Source organism: Elephantulus edwardii, unplaced genomic scaffold (assembly GCF_000299155.1).
Source record: "Elephantulus edwardii isolate Elephantulus edwardi_28Jun2011 unplaced genomic scaffold, EleEdw1.0 scaffold00087, whole genome shotgun sequence".
Classification (NCBI taxonomy): domain Eukaryota; kingdom Metazoa; phylum Chordata; class Mammalia; order Macroscelidea; family Macroscelididae; genus Elephantulus; species Elephantulus edwardii.
The window spans coordinates 7,676,209-7,698,546 of record NW_006399837.1 but is presented as its reverse complement, the minus strand read 5'-3'; the positions used below and the strand labels follow the sequence as shown (position 1 = coordinate 7,698,546).

General features: G+C 41.0%; 1 protein-coding gene across 1 annotated transcript in view; it reads left to right on the top strand.

Annotated features, from left to right (window-relative positions):
- The window catches only part of DOCK10 (dedicator of cytokinesis 10), a 286,066-nt gene that overhangs the window by 175,153 nt on the left and 88,575 nt on the right, over positions 1-22,338 (top strand). Inside the window, exons 15-25 of the mRNA XM_006890320.1 lie at positions 2,802-2,924; positions 4,332-4,411; positions 9,020-9,207; positions 10,421-10,486; positions 12,088-12,180; positions 12,903-13,026; positions 14,123-14,244; positions 15,221-15,307; positions 15,875-15,967; positions 16,864-16,982; positions 19,312-19,381. Of these exons, the coding sequence (XP_006890382.1) occupies positions 2,802-2,924; positions 4,332-4,411; positions 9,020-9,207; positions 10,421-10,486; positions 12,088-12,180; positions 12,903-13,026; positions 14,123-14,244; positions 15,221-15,307; positions 15,875-15,967; positions 16,864-16,982; positions 19,312-19,381 (1,165 nt within the window). The remainder of the gene's footprint in view (positions 1-2,801; positions 2,925-4,331; positions 4,412-9,019; positions 9,208-10,420; positions 10,487-12,087; positions 12,181-12,902; positions 13,027-14,122; positions 14,245-15,220; positions 15,308-15,874; positions 15,968-16,863; positions 16,983-19,311; positions 19,382-22,338) is intronic.

The window sequence follows — 22,338 nt, the reverse complement described above, 5'->3', positions numbered from 1 at the left end:
TTAATTGGGGAGCACCACGAAACACTGTCCACTATGGGTAACCATTATCACATTTGACACATCATTGTCACAGTGTTCAGCATCACAGCAACCACGAGTTACCTCTGTACAGCAAATGGACAGACCAGGGCTATAGAAAAATGTTCGACCAAAAACAATTGAAACCAGGCCCAAGGGCTGCAGATTAAAATCACCCACCTCTGGCTTTTTTTAAATGCTCTTTTTTAAATAAACTCATACCCAATTATGAGTAAACATCCCACCTTAATCCTCACCAGAACCAGAAAACAAACCTCTGTAGAATCCAGCTGCTCCTTTAGGCCGCTAGAGATACCAATTTAATTCTTGCATCTCAGCCTTTGGAGCAGACTGTAGTCTGAGCGACTGTGGTCTGAGGCTGTTATCCAGTCAACAACATTCATTCCCAGTCTCAGTTTGAGTGTTTCTCCTCCAGAAGCCCCTTCTGTCTTTTTATAACCACAGTGATCAGACAGCTATAAAAGTATTTTAAAGTGTTTTACAACTGCTTTTATGTTTTGTCCTCCACAGTCTTGAAGAATATACCTATGTCTTTCTGTCCACAATTCTCTCTTTGACTGAAGCTCTCAGAGAGACATGAGACTCTTTTACTTTAGGTGAAAAAATACTGTTCCCTTTGATCTGTTCCCCAAAGTCCTGATCCTCAGACCCTCACAATACCATGATTATCACTTGGCATTGTGGGTTGGGATTAGGCACGATGCCCCAGACCTTCCAAACCATCTGTGTAAATGAGTCAGTTCTTTGTTCTCCTCGCCAATTGGTGTGTTCATGGAGCACCAGCAGAGGATGTGGCACCGGGTGCAGGACCACCCTGTGGTGGCATGTGCCTCCTTGTCCTTACAATGTGGTTCCATTGTTCTCACAACGTGGTCCCTTTGTACGTGATAAATTCCCAGGCTCGTGTCCGTGGATAAGAGTGAAAACAAGTTACCCAATACACATGCATATCAGACAGTGTCTTTGAATTCACTTGGACATATATGTATCTCAAGCTCAGTTTAAATTTCTTTCCTTTTGAGAAATAGATCATACAGGTTTGGTTTTATTTAATGACCGGAGCCTTGTTTGAATGTGCCTTCTAGAGCAGTGACATTTATATAAAACTATCTTCAAGTTAAATATTTTTATTCTCTCCAGTATGATTTGATAAGGGAGCCCCACTACCACATCATCTCATTACTGGGCGTAGAGAAATGAATAAGGTATTAGGTATCTAAAAATATCCTCTGTTTTAAATTCTTGCCTCATTCTCTGTATTATTGTCCCCTTGGGCTTCCTGATCAGATGGTCATTTAAATGGCCATTTTAACCTATGTATTGAAACATACAGAATAATGATATTTATGCCCCTTTGATATCAAAGGTAAAAATTTAATATTTGCATAGTATTATGCACAGAGAAAGTATATATGAGCCTCATGGTTTGGGAGGGTGGAGGGAGAGAGAAAGAGAGGAAGACCACCAATGAGATGGATTGATTCAGTGACCAGGGCAGTGAGGGTTGATGTCTCAGAGACAGTCAAGTTGGAACAGGATAGAGCAGGTTTCGGGGCTTTTGTACATAGCGTCACTATGAGTCACAAGTGACTCTACGGCACATAACAACAATAACAAGTACAGAATTTTTATAAAATCTGAACAAAAATGGGCACTTGCGTACATGTGTGTGTGTGTGTGTGAAGGATTGGGAAAGATGCAGTGGGGACCTGAAAAGATAAGGTAACGATAGGTATTAATCAATAGTGATTAATTTTATAAAATACAATGTATATAAATAATTATATAAAATATGATATGAATGAAAGAATGTGTTTAGTGCAGCGTACATGAATGAAACACAATGTATACCAATTTTGTATGCAAACAAATACGAAATTTTAAAACAAGATAGTAAAATTAGAAAAATAAGCAACCATGGCTTAATACCATTATATTATTTGAACAAAACTTACTTATTTTCTTCTATATATTTGCAAGGAAGTGGATGGAGCAAAACAAGAAAGCATTTATATTCATGATATTTTCTTAATTTAGAGGAAATCTCTGACTTCATTTTATCTTTGATTCTGTCTGCAAAGGAGATGGGTGTCCTTGATTCCATGAAAATGTTTTAAGAAAGTATCCTTCTCCACAGAGAGCTCTGGTGGCCTAGCAGTCAGGAGCTGTGTTGCCATACCAAAGGCACACAGTTCGAATCCCCCAGCAGCTCTGCAGAAAGATGGGTCGTCTCCTCCCATGCAATCTGCTGCCCGTGAACATCCACCGGAGGTCACCTGTGAGTCAGGCCCAATTCAACAATACACAGCGCCACCATTCTCTGTACACATACACCAACACTCCCTAGTCCACAATATCCTAATGGTATTCCCAGCTGAAAGGGACTCTGTCTTGTCCAGGTTTGGGGTTTCTTGAGGAAATAAAGGGGGAGAGAGGGAAGAATACTTGCTCCTGTATTATTCACTCCACTTATAGTCCAAAGTTTTGTCCTAAATTACTAAATCGGAGACATTTTAAAAAGAAAAGCAAACTTGTAATATGTACAATTGTCAATAAAGCTACCAAACTGAAGATTTAAACTTAACAATAACAAAAATGAATGAGCAAATGAAGCTTTTGTTCTGAGAGCTATGCTTGTCTTTTTGAAATTTCTGGAATTCTTTTGATTTCAAATAGCAAATGTAATCCATTAAGTCTTGCTAAAAAGGCAACTCTATTGACAACCTCTGAGTAATAACATAAATAATATGCTTTTCTTTCAGATCAGTATTTAAGGATAACCAGGGGACTGTGGACAGAGACTCAAGATTTTCACCTTTATATAGACAGGAAAGTAGCAAGATATCAACTGAAGACTTACTTAAACTAGTATCTGATTACAGAAGGTATGGTGGCTTTGGATGTGCTTAACATTAACCGAAATGATCTTTAAAGCTATTTTTAATCTACTGTCTCTGCATATGAAATACGTGATTATCTGTTCAAATGCACAATCTTCTGAGAAAGTCATTGACTTCTCACATGTCAAAATGGTGCCACAGAATAAACTGCTAGAATTATATGGAGGCGTTTCAAAACTTTTAACTCTGTCAGTTGTCTTGCACCACCCCCAAGCTGAGTGATTTAAATTAGAACATAAATGCTCTCAGATCCACAGTGTGAGCCGTTTGGTGAGGACAGTTGCATCTTTGGCACTGGGATTTGACCAAGGTTGCTTGGTCAGCCAAGAGCAAGGGCATCTGCTTTGAAGGTGGCTAACATAATGACTGGAGACGGTCTCTTACTTTCAGCTGGGAGCTCAGCTACACCTGTGAGCCAGAAGCTGTAAGTTTTCTCCATGAGCCCTTTCCATGAGGTATTTAATCCAACGTGGTAGCTGGGTCCTAAAAAGAATTGCCCAAGGGAATGGTATCACTTTCAGTTTCTTAAACCCAGAAAGTAGCATTTCGACCATATTCCTTTGCCGAACCATCACAGAACATAGATTAAAAAGAAAAAGACAATGACTCCTATCCTACCAATTAGGAGGATCGTTATAAGAATTTTAAGATCATGTTTTAAAACGTCACAAAAAAGATTATACTCTTTTGAATTCAATACTTTAATATTGCTGTCATCCATTTACTTTTGAGGAAGATAAATAAATGTTAAGAGAAGAAATACATAAAAGTTACGTATTTTTAAATGGATCATCATACGTCCAACATCTGATGTATCTTTCATGATAAGCTACATATTGTAAACTGTGAATCCCCTAGGCCAGTGCAGTATTCTTGTGCCTTCCCCCCCCTTCCTAAATGTTAGTCATTTCTCACTTTCTTCTGAATTCTAGTTGTTTATGCAAAAGAAAAATATGCAGCATTATAAAAGAAGCATTTTTAATATGTTCTGTGGCTTAAGGAGAGGATATATTTCTATTAACTAGAAAGGAGGTTTTCCAGGATCCCTTTAGTTCTGGAAAAATAGGAATCTTAAATGCAAAATAAAAAGGTAAGAACCAAAAACTTGGATGAGCTGAGCCAGTGTGACTTCTCTGAGATTCTACAAGACCAGTTATTGCAAGACGGGACATTCCCTTTACTTCATCTAAGTGATTTCCAAATTAAACTAGCTGGAATGAGTCACATGATTATTGGTGCTCTGCTGTTTACTTTAATTAATAATCATTCTTTTTTTCCCTTGAATACTGGAATAATAATCAATCTCTTTCTCTCTCTCTCTCTATCTCTATCTCTCTCTGTGTGTGTGTGTGTGTGTGTGTGTGTGTGTGTGTTGCTGGCCTGTTTTTACAGGATCGACAGAACAAGCAAAACGCAAACCATTCCTGGAAACCTGGATATTACTGTTGACAACATTCCTTTGGAGCATCCAAGTATGATAAAAATGATGACATGGTTTAGTTGTAGAGTTTTGAGCGTTTTGTACTTTTATTATTGCTATTATTACTGGTTAGTTGGAAGGATTTCCCACCTCACCCCTACACCCCTAGATATTTTGACGAATAGAATCCATTAGTTTATAGACATTCGGGGCTCTTAATTTTCCACTAAGGAACATTCTTAAAGATTACAGGACAAAAACTGTATTAATGATAACCTTGAGAGCTTTGGTGGCCTGGTGGTAAAAAGCTGAACTGCAGTCCCAAAGACACACAGTTCAAATCCGTACAGTTCTTTCTCCATGGGAGAAAGATGAGCAGTCCTCTCCTGTACTATTAACTGCTGAAAACCCACCAGACGGTCAGCTATGGGTGAGTTCTGACTCTGTGATACAAGAACAGCCAAAGTGATAAATAGCTCTAGCTTGAGGAGCCTATTGATAAGAAACTGAACTGTAATCCCAAAGGCATGTGGTTCAAATCCACTACATGCTCTGAGGAAGGAGGATGGGCAATCTCCTCCCATGGGGTTTGCTGCCTCTGTAAACTCACTGGAGAGTCAGCTGTGGGTTGCTTCCAACTCGATGGCACACAGCAACTTGGAAGACGTGTAACCAAGTGCCCCTTAGAAACTGGAATGCTTGGACATCATCTCTCAAACTTCCAACCTGGGCCAGTACATGGAAGAACACATCAAGCTTGGAATTGTACAGGGTCAGCAAAAAAAGAAGAAGACCCTCAATGAGATGAATGAATGCAGCTAGTGCGACAATAAGTGTAAGCAGAGCAGTGATTATAAAGACGGGTCAAGGTTTCTCCACTGAGGGTTGCTGTGACTTGGAGCCAAACGGCAGCAAGCACCTAACAACGAGCATCTGCCTCTGAAATGAACCATCCTGTGTCAAGGTGTTCAGTGACGCCATTTAATCTTTGACATTCCCAAATCCAAACAAATCCAGCCATTGCATTGACTCTGATCGTCCACTGGGTGTCCAAGGCTGTAAACTGTAAGGACAAGGCATTGCCTCATCTTTGTTCTGCTGAGCCTGTGATGAATTTGAACCACTGACCTTTTGCTTAGCAGCCCAACATATAATGCATTATGTCACTGGGAATCCTTACAGATACTTTCATCAACTAGTAAGTAACCTGTGCTGGAGGAACTCATCTTCTGTCCAGTTTCTCCAGCTCACGATACTGAACTCTATATTGTGTTGCCAACAGGTTGTTCTGAGTAGTGTATATGCCCCTCGAGTTGCCATGGAGTGTCTATAACAGAAATGTGTTTAGACAAGTCCAATTCTTATGTCAGTAAGAGATTAAAACAATTGCAAAAGGAACAATTTTAGTATCAGTCTCTTTATCAAATAAGGACATTTCTGTTCTATCTTGTTTTGCTTTTGCTCCTTCTGATTCAGCCTTTCAGTGGCTTCGTCAGTGATGCAGAGGGCAAATAGAAGCATCTGGTAGTGAACTGCAGACAGAGAGCAGAGTATTAGTGCAGGACCTTGGGGTTATCAGGCATCCGCTAGAGTCTTCAATTCTTGCGATCGTTGTTGTATGAAATAGAACGAGCATTCTAACATTAAGCCATGGCTCCAAATCATTTCTATATTGATTGGTGTGAAAATGCAGAAGATAAGCCAGGCCATTTCCTCTACTTAATTGGGAGATTGTGGCTTCATTACCTATAGAATGAAAAGGAAAGGAAAAAAAACAGCAGAATAGATAGTTGAATAAATAGTGTCTTCAAGAGAATTGTTAGGACATTGGGGTAATTTGAACATATGATAAAAACAAAATTGTAATTGATCTGGGGGAAGAGAAATTCTGTCACTAGATTCCTTAATCACATTGAGCTTTTCCCAGGGAAGGAAGACTCCAGATTTGGGTGAAGGAAAGTAGATTTCTTTGCTACCTTTCAAAATCACAACTTCTGCTTCCACATTATTTAGTGATGGGATTTGTGAATGTTAGTAGTCTCTCTGTTTGAGCAATGTCAGATTTGAAAGAACTGAAGAGAAAAAGTATAAAGTATGTTTAATAATGCATAGAGTACTTCAAGGCCATTTTGTGAAATTGTTTCATAAGAGAAATTTACTATTCCATTTGGAACTATCAAGAACACACACTTTGGATAGAATGTTGTTTTATGATATGTCAATACTTACATTATGTCTACTGTGTCAGAGCAAAGGTCAGCAGTTCATACTTACTGTGTAATATCTGGTTAGTGTGTTTAGAGGATCAACAGCTAAAATGAAGTTTTTATTTGACAATTGAGGCAGTGACTATTACAGTGGGCTTGAACAGCAGAAATTATAAGGATGGTGCAGGACCGGTCAGCGTTTCACTCTGTATAAAGGGTCACTATGATTCTGCTCCACCTTGACAACACCTAAAACAACTACTATAGGAAAATAATTGAGTTAGGAACACATTCAGAAGATTAACCTTTTTTGAGACTTAAGTTTTTATATTAAACATGTCTAAGGGAAAAAACATCTCACCACTGGACCAATTGGTAGTACCAGGATGGATGGCGAAGAGATTGAGATTGTTCACAGCTTCAGTTTGCTCAGCTCCACAGTCAACACTCTTGGCACCAGCAGTCAGGAAATAAACGATTTGCGATGGGAAAGTCTGCTGTTAGGGACCTCTCTAAAGTACTCAAGAGCAACGGTGTCTCTTTGGAGACAAAGGTGCGCCTGGTACAGGCCATGGTCTTTGCAATCACTTGTTATGCATCAGAGAGCTGGACAATGACTAGGGAGGACAGAAGGAGAATTGACGCCTTTGAGCTGTGGTGCTGGAGAAGAGTATTGAATGTACCATGGACTGCCGAGAAAACAAACATATTCATCCTAGAGAGGGTTAAACCAGGCTTCTCCTTGGAGACAAAGACTCTGGGGCTTCGTCTGACATACTTTGGACATGTTGCAAGGAGAGACAGGTCTTTGGAGGTGGATTGATTCAATGACTGGGGTAATCGGGATGGGTGTGTCAGAGGCAATGAGATTGGCACAGGATAGAGCAGGGTTTAGGGCTGTTGTACATAGGGTCACTATGAGTCGCAAACGACTCAATGGCACATGACAACAACAAGGGAGAAAACAGGACATTGAGACACAGGACCGCGAGTGTCTTTCTGAAGGCCAGCAGGGTCAGAACAGCACAGTCCTCACCATCCCAGAGCAGAAAGTAGATAAAGAGCCTGGAACCCACCCCCATGGTGCCTCTGAAGCCGCAGCAGCAGTTGTTGTTATGTGCCCTCAAGTCACTTGCGATTCATAGTGGCCCTATTTACAAGAGCCCTAAACGCTGCTCTATCCTGTGCCAACCTCGCTGTCTCTGGCACACTCACTCCCACCACCCCAATCACAGAATCAATCCATCTCATCGAGGGTCTTTCTTTCCTGCACCGTCCCTCTACTCTGCCAAACATGATGTTCCTTTCCAAGGACCAGGCCCTCCTTGCAACATGCCCAAAGTATGTCACATGAAGCTTCAGAATCCTTGACTCCAAGGAGCATTCTGGCTTCACCCTCTCCAGGACAAACCTGTTTGTTCTCCTAGCAGTCCATGGTATATTCAACACTCTTCTCCAGCACCACAGCTCAAAGGCATCAATTCTCTTTCTATGATCCCTATTCACTATCCAACTCTCTGATGCATAGCATGTAATTGCAAAGACTATAGCCCGGATCAGGTGCACCTTAGTCTCTAGCTTGATGTCGTTGTTCTTCAGTAGTCTTGAGAGGTCCCTGGCAGCTGACTATGTACAGCAGCAGTAAGAGATTCATTTATTCTTTGCTGACTCACAGACTCTCAGTTATGGTACCAACAATGTGATTTATTAGGGAAGGAAGTTAAGGAGTGGAGGAGGCAAAGAATACCTATGCAAATTCAAGTTTTAGTCCAACAGTCCCCAGGTACAAGTCCTCAATTAGTTACGGCTTCTGTTTCAGTTCAGCAGACAAATCCAAATCATCCAGCAAGGTTTGCCTCCAAGCAAACAAGCATCCAGCCAGTTGTCAGTCTATTTCTCCCTCAAGCCTCCAGTAAGAAGAGCAAACACCTTTAACTGTGACCTTTATCTCTGGGCTCCTCTGTTTACGCCTTTTCACAGTTTCTCCACAACAATGCCACAGTCTCTCCACCACCATCATCAGAGTCTCACCAGCAGGATCTACTCCAGTCTCCCTCAAGTCTTACCATCAAATATCTTGCTTGCCTCAAGTTTTGCTTCTCAATGTGGGAAGCACTTTATCTCTTAACATAGTCCCACAGCTGTTGCTGATTCAAGACCATGCTGATTTACAAGACCACGTATATGCAGTTAAGGTAGCTGGAGAAAGGAGGATGCTAACTTTAATGGCTAAAAAAAAGAAAAAAGAAGCCAACTTATAGTCTAACACCACAAATATAATGTTTGATTATCTTAAATACCTGTCTTTTAAAAAATTTTAATGTCATATAGTTTAGCCCAGGTTACCATAAAATAGAGTTTTATTTTGAGTGGGTTAATTTTAAAATATTTTAAGTACTAAGAACCATACTGAATGACAAACTTTTATTTTCTGATTCTTTTTCTTTTTTAAGACTGTGTGACATCATCCTATATCCCTGTCAAGCCTTTCAATGTGATGGCTGACCCAGAACCCACAGTGGAAGTGGAAGAATTTGTTTATGACACAGCCAAGTTTTGTCGTCCTTACAGAGTATACAAAAATCAAATTTATATTTACCCCAGACACCTCAAGTATGATGGCCAGAAATGCTTCAACAAGGTATGATGCAAGTTTCTGAGATCATATGTTATATACTGTTGAGTCAGAACCCACTTAATTGCTGTTCCTTAAGCGGGTTTTCAGAGGCAGTAAATCCATAGGAGGAGACTGCCCATCTTTGTCTCACGAAGCAGCTGCAGGGTTCGAACTGTGTGCTTTTGGGTTAGCAGATCAACTACTCACTGCTCAGCTACCAGAGCTCTCTCAGGAGATGAGAGTTTTTCCTATATATTTTTCTATTGTGAATTGAATAAAATTCTTATAAATAATAGTGGGTTTTCATTAACTAATTTGTACACATTTTGTTTTATACCATTAACTACAATTCCTACGATGTCTGTCAGACATCATCCACTTTACTTGCCTAAATAAGTGTCTGCTAATTATTCATTTTCACTCTCCTATCTCTTCTTTTCTATCCCTGATAAGATAGGATCACATACCCTGATGGAATAGCCATCTGAGTGTAAACTTTTATTTAGCTTTTTATAGAAGTGGTGTAATGCAGTATTTGTCCTTCTGTGACTGGCACACATCATTCAGCATAATATCCTCTACATTCATCAAGGTTATACCAAATACCACAAATTCTTTCTTGTTTTCAGTGGTGCATAGTACTCCGTTGTACAAACGTACCATAGTTTTTCTTCATTTTTCTCTTGATAAATGGTTGAGTTGTTTCCATCTCATTACTATTGTAAATCATGCCGCAGTGAATATGAGAGTACTATATATACCTGTTTGTGTCACAAGGTAAGATGAGATTTTGAAAGTGAAAACGCAAATGACTATACACTCACACTTTAGAAAAGATTTGTAAAGCCCAGCATTTCCTAAGGCTCAGCGAGGGCTTTCACTTCAGACATGATTGAGGATGCATAGTTTTATAGCACATTAATATTCTTTTCTGAAACCAGCCCTAAATATTTTTTTGTTCTAGACAACCTTATTCAGCTGCTAAACATACTCTGAAAATAGCATGCTTGTCCCTATCATAATGAGAACTTTTTCTTCTTTTAAAAATATATTCTTCCCAGATCTTTCTGCTATTTCTGAACACTATAGATAATGTCACAAGAAAATGTCGGGCATTCTTTTCACAGTTAACTGGATGCTATTTATTTTAGGCAGACTTATCTTTTTCTCTTTCTTTTTTTAAACTTTATTATTTCATAGAAAATTGCAGGCCTCATTTCCCCCATTGCAATTTCAGGCACGAAATATAACTGTGTGTGTCGAGTTCAAAAACTCCGATGAAGAGGGGGCCAGTCCCGTGAAGGTGAGTCAGGCCAACTGGACCTACCAGAGGCCTCTAGGCCTGTCCGCTATTGAGGGCCTTTCATTTCTGCTCAAAACTCACTCAGTGCTGACAAGTCAGAACCAGCTCATAGCCAACCTTCGAGTAGGTTTTTAGAGGCTGTAAATCGCGCAAAAGGAGATTTCCCATTTTTCTCCCATGAGTGATTCAAACTACCTGAGAGGGACTCTGGCTACATCAAGCTCGTAGTGCAACACCCAGTGGTCTGTGCCGCCAGAGCTTAGAAGAGGAACAGATCCATCCTGCTTCCCAATTCAACAGTTCTGATTTCCAAAGTCTCATCCCCGCTGCCTTCCGGTGGGCCTTGCAGAAGGGCTGTGGCTCTGTGGTCCTGTGGGATAGTCACATTTAGGGAAAGTGTCAGCGCTCACTTCCAGAGGAGCTACTGGCCTGGCCTGGGAAGTCAGCTCAGTTGTTGATCACATAATTGAATAAGATCTATGGAACGCTGAGGGGTCCATAAACTCTACTGTTTCTTCAGTAGACATCACAATCAGTAAAGTAAAGTCACTGGCTAGGAGATTGTCACTTGGCTGCAAGAATTGCTGAATAACTGTGGCACCAGGGATCCTTCTTATGCAGGAGAGTTATTGTTGTTGTTGTTGTTTGTCATCAAGTTAGAACCAACCCATTTATGGCTTTCGAGCGGGTGTTCAAAGGCAGTAAATCATACAGGAGACTGGCCATCTTTCTCCTACAGAACAGCTGGTGGGTGTGAGCCAGCTTCTTCCTGATGGGACTGTTTGTTGTTGTTGCTTGATGCCGTTGAGTCGTAGACGACTCATAGTGACCCTATGAATGAACAGCCTGAGCACTGTTCGTACATAGAGTTTCCGGAAGCAAGCCATTTCGGAAGTGGATGCCGCTCCTGCTTCCAGGCTTGATTTAGTCGGGAAGCTCCAGCCAACACTGTCCACCGTGGGTGCCCATTACCACGATTGGCACATCACTGTCACAGGCTTCAGCATCACAGCAACCACGAGTTACTGCTGTACAGCAACGCACAGACCAGTGCTATACCACCTAGAAGAATGTTTGACAGGAAGACAATTTGAACCTGGCCGAGGGCCACAGATGACAGTCACCCACCTTCGGCTTGGTAGCACAGCTTCCTTCCACTAGGCCAACGTAGCTCTCTCTTGGTCGTCGTCATTGTTATTGTTGTTTAATGCCGTCGAGTCGTAGACGACTCATAGCGACCCTATGAATGAACAGCCTGAGCATTGTTCGTACATAGAGTTTCCGGAGGCAAGCCATTTCGGAAGTGGACGCCGCTCCTGCTTCCAGGCTTGGTTTAGTAGGGAAGCTCCAGCCAACACTGTCCACCATGGGTGCCCATTACCACGTTTGGCACATCACTGTCACAGTCTTCAGCATCACAGCAACCACGACCTGATAGGACTAGGGAGCTCAAAATTAATTCTGTATATGCTCAGCCTGACATGTTAGCACTAAATAGAACTTACCCCAGGCTTGGTGACTGAGTATTTGTGACTTCTTTTTTTTTATGCTCCATTAAAATAAGACACTCATATGTGCAATTTGTAACTTTTTCAAAACAGTGTATTTATGGCAAACCTGGAGGGCCTCTCTTCACCTCGGCAGCCTACACTGCGGTTCTACACCATTCCCAGAACCCGGATTTCTCAGACGAGGTAAGAAAGGACCAGGCACCCACTGCCACCTTACACAGTGGAAGGGAGGGTCCAAACAGAGGACATGCTTTGACAGATGTTTCCTTAGACAAGATGAACTATGTTCTTCCTGAATAATCACTTCTGGATTATGTTGCAACTTTGTGTACTTCAACCAATGTTGTTGTTGTTATGTGTCCTTGAGTCTCCTGAAACCCTAGGCCCAACCCTGTCCTATCCTGAGCCAATCTCATGAACCTTTTATTAGATTGGTATTTCGGTTCTTTTTCTAGTGAGATTCATTTTTGTTTCTGTTTACTAGTCAGTATAAGAAAGCTGTGTTTTCGAACTTTATCAGTTCATGGAAGCATTTTACACCATCGTAAGAACCATTAACATTTGTACCATAACCACTGGTTAAGACTGCAATGAACTTGCGTGCCCCTGGATCCCTCAACTAAATGGACTTGGGAGCAAGAACTGTCATGGCTAACTCCCTCTACCATCTCCTTGATCTCCAGGCCCCCTACGTACATAAATGATCTATAAACTGAAGATAACAAGATGTGCAGTCACTTTCATTGGGCACATCATCAAAAAATGTCAATTACTAGATTCCCATGAGATAATGTTTTGGGGGCTTAATTTGTATTTTTAAAACAAAAAAAAATTGCTCATGTTATATACCTCCTATCTAGAGCTAATTTTCTTCATTTGTGCTCATTTATCATCCCTGATTGCAGGTGAAAATTGAGCTGCCAACACAACTCCATGAGAAGCACCACATTCTGTTTTCTTTTTACCATGTCACCTGTGACATAAATGCAAAAGCAAATGCCAAGAAGAAGGAGGCTCTGGAAACCTCAGGTACCAGCGGAGGGTAGGGGGGTGGGCGGGAGGGGGGAACCTCAGATACCGGAGGGGAGGGAAACCTCGGGTACCGGCGGGGAGGGAAACCTCGGGTACCGGCAGGGAGGGAAACCTCGGGTGCCGGCGGGGCGGGTATCGGTGGGGAGCTGACTGACTCAGCGGCCTGACCTCTCCCCAGTGCGCCTGCAGTTGGAGAGGGTTTTATTTTTTTTTATTATTATTATTAAATTTTATTAGTTTCAATGAACATTCACAGGGATTCTGGGCTTTCACTCCCCCGTTGCCGCACCACTCTCTCCACCCTCCTCCCCAGTTTGTTGTTCTTCCCAGCCATCCGAATGTCTGTTTTAATTGTCCAATTGCCACAGTGCTTGTCAAAGCCAGTTCTGATTAATCTCCTTTGTCGGTGTGTCCTTTGCCATTCCCTATCACTCCTCCCTGAGAGAGACTTCACCCTGAGTCATAAGGAAAAGGGGATGGCGTATTCTCTTAGCTACTTCCTGCTGAAAAGGGACGCTGTGGGTTTCAGGGTGAAGATCTTCTCTCACTACTCTAAAGGGCCCCTTTGGCAGTAGGAAACACATAGACTATTATGGAGATTGATTTTGGAATTTAGATGCACTCTTATTGATTGTGCTTGGCCGTACATGTTCATATCCTTGAAGATGTATCATGGGGGTGTTGCAACCTAGAAGACACAAATTTGACTAACAAGTTATAAGTACATGAGTCAAAAATTATGGAAAAGTAAAAGAAAAGATTCTTTCATTGTTTTACAAACCCTCCCCCAGGTCCCCTCCACCATGTAGCCCTCACTCTAGACTCCTGTGATGACAGAAATACCTAGTTATATATCTCTTTTAAACAGTTTTCTCCCTCCTCTGTTTCAGTGCAGTATACATTATTGAACCCATCTTACTCAGTCTCTCCCCAACCCCATAATTTATATAATTATGGAGAGGGTTTTAAATGCTCTTGTTTACTGAATATTTGGGGGAAGTTTAGTCTTCATAAGTGATGGAGAGCTTTTCCTTTTGCTCCTTTTCATGAAGTCTGGGCATCAGAAGTTTCCTCTTTACTTTTCCATTTACAGTTGGATACGCTTGGCTTCCTCTGAAGAAGCACAATCACATTGCATCTCAAGAGTATAACATCCCAGTAGCAACGAGTCTGCCTCCCAACTATCTGAGCTTTCAAGATCCAGCCAGTGGAAAGGTGTGGAGTAATGTGTAACTTAAGGAAAAAAATATACATCGATTAAATGGTGTAAGATTGGACCATAGTTAAAGGCTTAGCTGCTAATCACAGGGTAGGCAGTTCAAAGCCAACTAGCAAAGACTCTAGACAAAAAGACCCTAGCAAACTACTCTCCAGTCATTGCTCTGGTTGTTCTGCGCTGTTGAGTCGGGACCAACCCATAGCTTATCCTCCAGTGGATTTTCCGGAAGCAGTAAATTGCACCGGAAGAGACTGCCCAGCTTTCTCCCCCAGAGCAGCTGGTGGATTTGAACAGCATGTCTTTGGGTTGCCAGCTCAACTCCTTACCTCTAAGCCACCAGAGCTCCCTCAAAAAGATCACAACCTAGGAAATAACATTTCCGATCATCACATGGGGTTGGCATTAGGTGAAACGAACCCCGCTACCTCTAACAACAAATGTCATGAGGCAATGTTCTGTTTCCTGTTAAGGAGCTCTGAGGTCCTCATCCAGAGAGAGCTGCTCTCAGACTCAAGGGCCACACGCACCTCTCTTATTCCTCGGATCCACCAGCAGCTCCACAGGAAAAAGACGGACAGTGTCTTCTCATGCACTTTACAGCTCAGAAACCTAGTGGAGGGTCAACTGTGAATCAATTCTAACTCATCAGCAATAAGGGATTTTTATTTGCTTATTTATTTAATACAATGTTTGTAGTCTGGATATACAGTGTAATTATTAATTAAATGTACCAATCATATTCCAAATACTTTATTTAGTGACCTATATAAATGATCCATTAAAAATTACATTGTGATATTGCACTGGTCTTGTACATTAATAATGCCAGATATATTTTATCTTTTATTTTCCCCAATAAGGCAGTATGAAATTAAGCGACTGAGACAAGAAATGAAAAGAAAGCTAATAGCCTATTCATTGTCTTTCTTTCCAGCTGCCATAGTTACACTAACAAGCCCTTTTTCTTTTCAGCAAAATACAAGTGATATTAAATGGGTTGATGGTGGCAAACCACTTTTCAAAGTATCAACATTTGTTGTATCAACAGTGAATACTCAAGTGAGTATTTTACCCTCATAAATTTAGCATCTACATTGAGCATAGTATCAGAAGGTGTGAGTCCCGGGAAAAAGACATTACACTTGGAAAGACAGAGGGTCTGCAAAGGAGAGAGGAAGACCCTCAATGAGATAAGGTGATCCAGTGACTGCATCTGGGGGCAGAGCAGACACTTTGCGGATGATACAGGATCAGGCGGGGTTTCGTACATGGAGCCACTAGGAGCTGAAGTTGGCATGATGGTACTTACCGACCACCGTCGCCATCAGCGTCCTTTCTCGCACAGTCATAACGTGTTTCCTATGTTACATGACGGAACTAACCCCTCAGTGGAGTAGCAGGCAAGTGTGTGATTGAACGCCAGGGTGTGTGGCCAAGAAGAAAAAGAAAACAGAGAGGAATTAAGCCAGAAAGTGAGCTTAGTACTTTGAGTTGGATCTTTTTTATGTCTCAACATCTAACGAAAAGGAAGATTTGGCCACCCACCTCTCCTCTCAATGATTATTTGTAAGACAGTTTATCTATCATTAGAAACAAATAATAAATTCTTTTTTGTTGTTGTTTTAGGATCCACATGTGAATACATTTTTTAGGCAGTGCCAAAAAAGAGAGAAAGATATGTCTCAATCACCTACCTCGAATTTCATACGCTCTTGCAAGGTAATAATATGACATAGAAGTCATTTTTTGTGCTTTCTGGTATAGAAATGAGCAGAAAAAGGAGCTTACTTTTTTTCATTGACTAGTAAACCAAAAGGGAGCTCTGGTGGCCTCAAAGTTAAGAAACTGTGCTGCAACCCCAAAAGCACACAGTTCAAATCCACCAGCAGCTCCATGAGGAAAAGATGCTTAGTCTCCTCCTGAGAGATTTACTCCTCTAAAAACCTGCATGAGTCAGTTCTTATTTAATTCACTGCCTCTAAAACCCTGCAGGAGTCAGTTCTTCTACAACATACATAACAAAAGCAACAGTAAACCAGAAGGTAATGATTAGGAATCTAAGATGCCTTGCTGATTTAAAAAGGAAACTATGTCTAGAATCCTGTAATGGTTCCTGATGGTGACAAAAATCAAAGACCAGTTTTCATGAAAGTGAAATGAAGTCATTTTTTTTCATTAGTCAATTAAATGGAGAGTCCTTGCAAAATAACTGAGGTGCCTCTGCGCCATCGTAAATGTTATGGAGAATAAAGCTGGATAAAGGCCAGTTACTGTGTGCCTGCCCTGGAATAGTTGGAACAGTTGCAGTACATACTATTAGCATACAAAGTTGCTAACAAGAAGATTGGTGGTTCAAGTCTATCCACATGTTCTTCAGAAGAAAAGTGTGCCAATCTATTTTTTACAGATCAGCACCTTTCTACTCTGACACATATGGTGTCATCAGGGGTCAAAATTATTATTATGGCAAGTCTTTGGGGTTTGTTTGTTTTGTTGTTTTTTTTTTACAGTATTCCTATTAAGTAAGTTCTGAACAAATACCAGCAGAACAGGCTTTAGTTTTAACCAGTGTTCTTTCCCTCCCCCTACCCCCCCCCCCGGCCAATTTTCTATAGAACTTACTGAATGTGGAAAAGATTCATGCAATCATGAGTTTTCTGCCTATAATCTTGAATCAGCTCTTCAAGGTCCTGGTGCAGAATGATGAAGATGAAATAAGTACACCGGTAACCAGGTAGCCATAAATAAAACTCTATAAAAAAGGAGTTTATAATCTCTGCACCTTGATCATAACTGAACGAAATTCTAGTGGTGTATATGTGCATTTCATTTTAATGTATGTCTTAAATTTAGGTATTTCTTCACTCTTCAATCCTTACCTTCTAATCAGCTATTATTCTCATTGAAGTTTATGGCCTCACTTTTGCTTACTCCTTCGTTTGTTTTTAATTAAACTTTTTTAAAATCTTGAGATAATTGCAGATTCACGTGCAATTGTAAGAAATAATACAGAAATTGTTTTCTTTATCCACTTGACTCTATCTAATGCTAACATCTTGCACAAACATGACACAATAGTACAACCGCATTATTGACATTGATACAATCACTGTAGGGAATATTTTCATCATCACATGGATGCCTTTGTTGCCCTTTCCTAACCTCACCACTTCTCTCAGTGTTCCACTTCCTTTCCCATCCATTCCCTCTCAAACCCCAAATGACTACTCATCTGCTCTCGTCAATCAGTTTATTTAAAAATGTTGTTGCAATAGAATAATATCACGTAGTCTTTTGACATTGGCTTTTTTCCCTTCAGCATAACTCTCTGGTGATCCATCCAGGCTATTGTGGAAATCAATCATCACTTCTTTTTTTACTGTGGGCAGTGATGCATGGTATGACTGAACCATACTTGGTTTTACCATTTACCTACTGAAGGATTTCACCATTCACCTATTGAAGGACCTGTAGCCTTTGGCTATCATAGAAATTAATATGCACGTGTGTATCCAGGTTTACGAAGAATCATACATTTTCATGTCTCTGGACTGGATGCCCACGAGCGCAATTCCTGGTTCAGACAGAAGTCACATGCTGAGCTTTTTTTAAAAAACTGCTTACAGCAGGGGGAGCTCTGGTGGCCTAGTGGCAAGAAGCTGCACTGCAATCCCAGAGGAACACGGTTCGAATCCACTGTTGGCGGCTGAATTCCTTTCTATTGGAAGAGTGGTGTTTGTCTTCTTTTTGTTTTTTTCCCCATCGTGAGAATTGATGAATAATTATGGATTTAAGAAACTCATGGAGTAAAAATTTACCACATTTTAAAAAAAAAAACTGCTTACACTATTTTCCCAAGTGGTTACACTGCCTCTAGACTTCGTTTTACTGTACAAAAATGTTAACTGCTTTCATTTTAAATTTGGTCATATGTACCATATGCTTCTGAAATTATAAAGCTGGCTGGTGACTTTGGAAAACAAAGTTTCCTCTTCACAGAGATAGTGCTCCTCATCAATTATTAAATCCTATATCCCACATTACAAACGATTAGTCACAGCATTCTGGGAAAAAATAAAAAACATCGCTCCTACCATTGAAGGGTGCTAGCCACAGACATATTAGTCTCTTTTTTGGGAATCAGGTTTTTAAGCTAGTTTTTAAAGCCATGCTTCTGATGATCTAGAACACAAGAATGTCTAAAGCCCTCACCACCAGTCAATTTTGGACCCAGGTTAAAAGTCTCCAGCTGTGTTTTCAACTGATGTTCTTTCTGGTATGAACATATGTGTCTGCACTGGCCAGACACCCAAGAATGTCAGCAGATAGTTGTGTTGAAACTGAGATAGAATTAAGGACTCCGGTCAGAGAGCATCCAGAATTGTCAGTGTAGGGGAAAGGCAATACACAATAGTGGCTGAGCAGCACAGTATCACCAAAGCAAGGGAAGACACAGAGGTATGAATGGGAATCACAGTCATTTCACTGTGGATTTAGATATTCATGTTCTAGAACAAAATCTGTACAAATTGTTGAATGAATTCATTTGCTTTATAGCTTTCATTCAAACTATTATGTTAAAGAGGTAAAAAATAAACTTATACCACACTGCTACTAGAAAACGAAAGAGAACACATTTTAATCTTTTTCCTCTTCCTGAAAGCAGATGCATGTAGTCTCAATGGTGGGAGATCAGTCCCTTTAAAGTGGAATATGATAATAAATTAGAGGTAAAGACCCTTAAGTTCCAATCTGGTCCTAAAACTGATCCTTTTTTCTAAGAGACTGTGCCAGCAAAACCACAGACCATAGTCAGCACTTGAAGCTCACACAGAGAGTTAGTTTAAAATGTGTTACTGACACAGGACATTACTTATCTTTTAGTATAAGTTATATTTATTTATATTTTTATTAAAGAGTTTCTAGGTTTAACCAGATAATAGGGATTGTAAGTATCGAATACTGCTGTGAGTATGAGGTTTGAAATTGATGGATTGTTTGACTAGTTCAGTGCCCAGCACCCTGAAGTGGCACTAGGACACTGAAGCATTCTGTTTTCCCAGGGTGCTCACCGACATTGTGGCCAAGTGCCACGAAGAGCAGCTGGACCACTCCGTCCAGTCGTACATAAAGGTAGGGAAGAGCCCCTTGGACCTTGGCCATCTGCCCGTGTGCTCTGTGGCTTGTCTCGTCTCCTGTCTTAAGTGAGAGTTTCTCCCTTAGCTTGATGGTACCCACTGCAGCAATGCTAAACATTCACCTTAAAAAATAAAAAAAAGGTACCTTCAAGTTACCGCTGAGGCTTAGTGATTATGGTGACCCCACCTGAGAGCATAGAAGTGCTCTTTGAGCCTTTTAGCTGTAGAGTTTGTGGAAGCAGGTGATGAGACCTTTATTTCCTGTGCCCCTTCATTGGGATCAAACCATTGACCTTTAGGTTAGTGGTTGAATGTGCATTACTTGCAACACTCAGAACTCTTAATCCATTTGTTGTTGTTTTTGTTGTTGCTGTTGTTGTTGTCTGGTGCCCTTAAGTTGACCGTGATTCGTAGTGATACAACGAAACTCTGTCTGACCTGCTCCATGCACAGCCTCTGCTGGGCTCAAAGCCCGCTGTTTCAGTCCCAATTCCATCTCTGCATTAATTGACAGGTTGTACTGCTTAAATAATGTACCCTTATGGTGGAAACATGTAAATGGTGATTATGTTGGGGGAGGAGAGACAAGAAGACAGAAGAAAACCAGGATTTTGCTTTTGAAGTCCACTTGAAAGCAAATGAAATCCCTGTGTGAAATGAAGGAAGATTTTTTTCTTGTCGGTTTGTTGAATGCTCTGTGTTTCTCCTGTAACGTTTTCTTAGCTCTCTTTATTGTTTTCTCAGGCATTCTTTCATTTTCCCAGTTACTGTATATTTGTACCTGCCTCTGGTATGTTAAGCCCTTTACCTTCTGGCATGAACCACTTGTCCATCCATCCCATCAGCGTGCACTGCTTCTTCCAGTGTCCAGTGCTCCCCCAGACATGGTCCTGTCCTCATTGCCAGTTGGCCTCTGAATTAGTGTCAGTGAACTTGGGATGATGTTGGTCCACTCCTAGTTTTTCTACCAAAAGGTCATCCTGAATGCAAAGGCAAAAGCTAACTTGAGATAAATACTCCAAACCTCATGCCCTTGAGCGAGCTCCAGCTCCTAGAGCCCGTCTGTTTGGTTTCTGAGGCAGTAAAGTTACCATGAGAAGAGACTGGTCAGAGGACAGCACGTAGACTCAAGCTGTCATGGCGGCACTGCCTTGAGGTCAGCAGCACAGCCCTGAGCACCTGTCCCCAGGCGCCCCTCAGCTCCTTGTTCACACATGAGCGACAGTTCAGTTCCCTTCGAGTCCGTTCTGATTGACGGCATCCCAGTGTGCCGAAGCCGAACTGTGCTCCATAGTGTGTGTCAAGGCAGAATTCCCCACGTGGATGACCAGGTCTTGCCTTGGAAGCACTTTTGGGTAAACTCAAACTTCCAACCTTTCCGTTATTAGCCAAGCAGCTTGGTCATTTCCGTAACCCAGGAGATCTAGTCTATATATTAGAATAGGTAGAGAAGCTCACCTTTAATTTCCTGTGCACAGACTGTAGGAGAAAGATGGGCAGACCCTGCCCCTGTGATTCACAGCCTCTGAAAACCCACTGGAGGGTCAGATGTGAGTTAGTTCCAACTTGACAGCGCAGAACAACAACAACAACAACAACGCGCATACACTAAGTTTTATTGAGGCAAAGGCCATTAAACTTAAGAAAGATGACTTTTATTCTAGATGTCTAGAAAGGTGACTAGATAAGAATTTGAATCATGCATCCTAAAAATCGGTCACAAGTGTCTAGTGTTTTTTGCATTTAGAAATAAAGTCCCTCACACCCCCACCACAACAGTTTTGTTTCTGTGTCTTTTTCTACCTGGGAAAAACTGTTAAGTGCCAAGTACTTGTGTCCTTCTTTCAGTTACTTCCAACCAGCCAGGGCAACACAGTGGAGGGTCATTGTGGGTTAAAGACTTTACAGATATGATTTGTTTATCAGGTGCAGAAAGCCAGTTGCACCTCCAAATAACCTTCTTGCTTTTTTATCTACTTAAGATCGGATCATGGCCTACCTTGTTAGGATATTGATGAGCTTCCCTAACTCAATGCTGGCAATTCCATAAGACCAAGCAGAACTGTCCCATGGAATCCCTGGAGAACTCGGGTCCTCTCGAGTTTGCACTGCTTTTTCCGTTTCGGGCTTCTTAGGTGACTGAGGAGAAACCAAAACAAACAAAAATCGCCTCACCTAGCCCTCTTATCCTCTGTCGTCTCCATGTCTGCAAATGTATTATTGACTCTTCCATTGGAGTACAGAAAATTATATTAGTACTCCTCTGGTACTGGAGCTATTTTTATGACAGCCAAGCCGAGATCCTTACTTGCATCAGCTCTCAGACTCTGCTCTGTCATGTTCATAGAGAGGTATGTTGGTCGTGCAACATGCAGTCCCCTTTCTTTTTAACCAGACGCTCTAAAACATCCTAACCAGGCCAATTAATTAATAAAAAAAAGAAAAGAAGGAAGAAAATGTGCAACAATGAATAAAAATTTTTAAAAAACATCAAGCCCATAAAGTACATGTACAAAACACAATGTATATAGTTTTATGTGGGCCATTTAATTTTTAAATGCACTATAAACCTAACCCATTGCCAGCAGTCCTATAAGACAGAGTAGAACTACCCACAGACTTTCCAAGACTATAAATGTTTATAAAAGTAGACTGCCTTATCTTTCTCCCATAGGACAGCTGGTAGATTTGAACTGTTGACTTTTTGGTGAATTACCCAACTTTTAAACCATCATGTCACAAAGGGTTACTTAAAAAAAAAAGATGATAGATAGATAGATAGCAGAACCAACCCATAGTTGACCCTCCAGAGGGTTTTCAAAGGCAGAAAAGCACATGGAAAGAGATCCTCCATCTTTCTCCCATGGAGCCTCTGGTGGATTTGAACCACATGCCTCTGTGATTGCAGTGCCACTTCATATTACTAGATATAGATAGATAAATAGATAGATA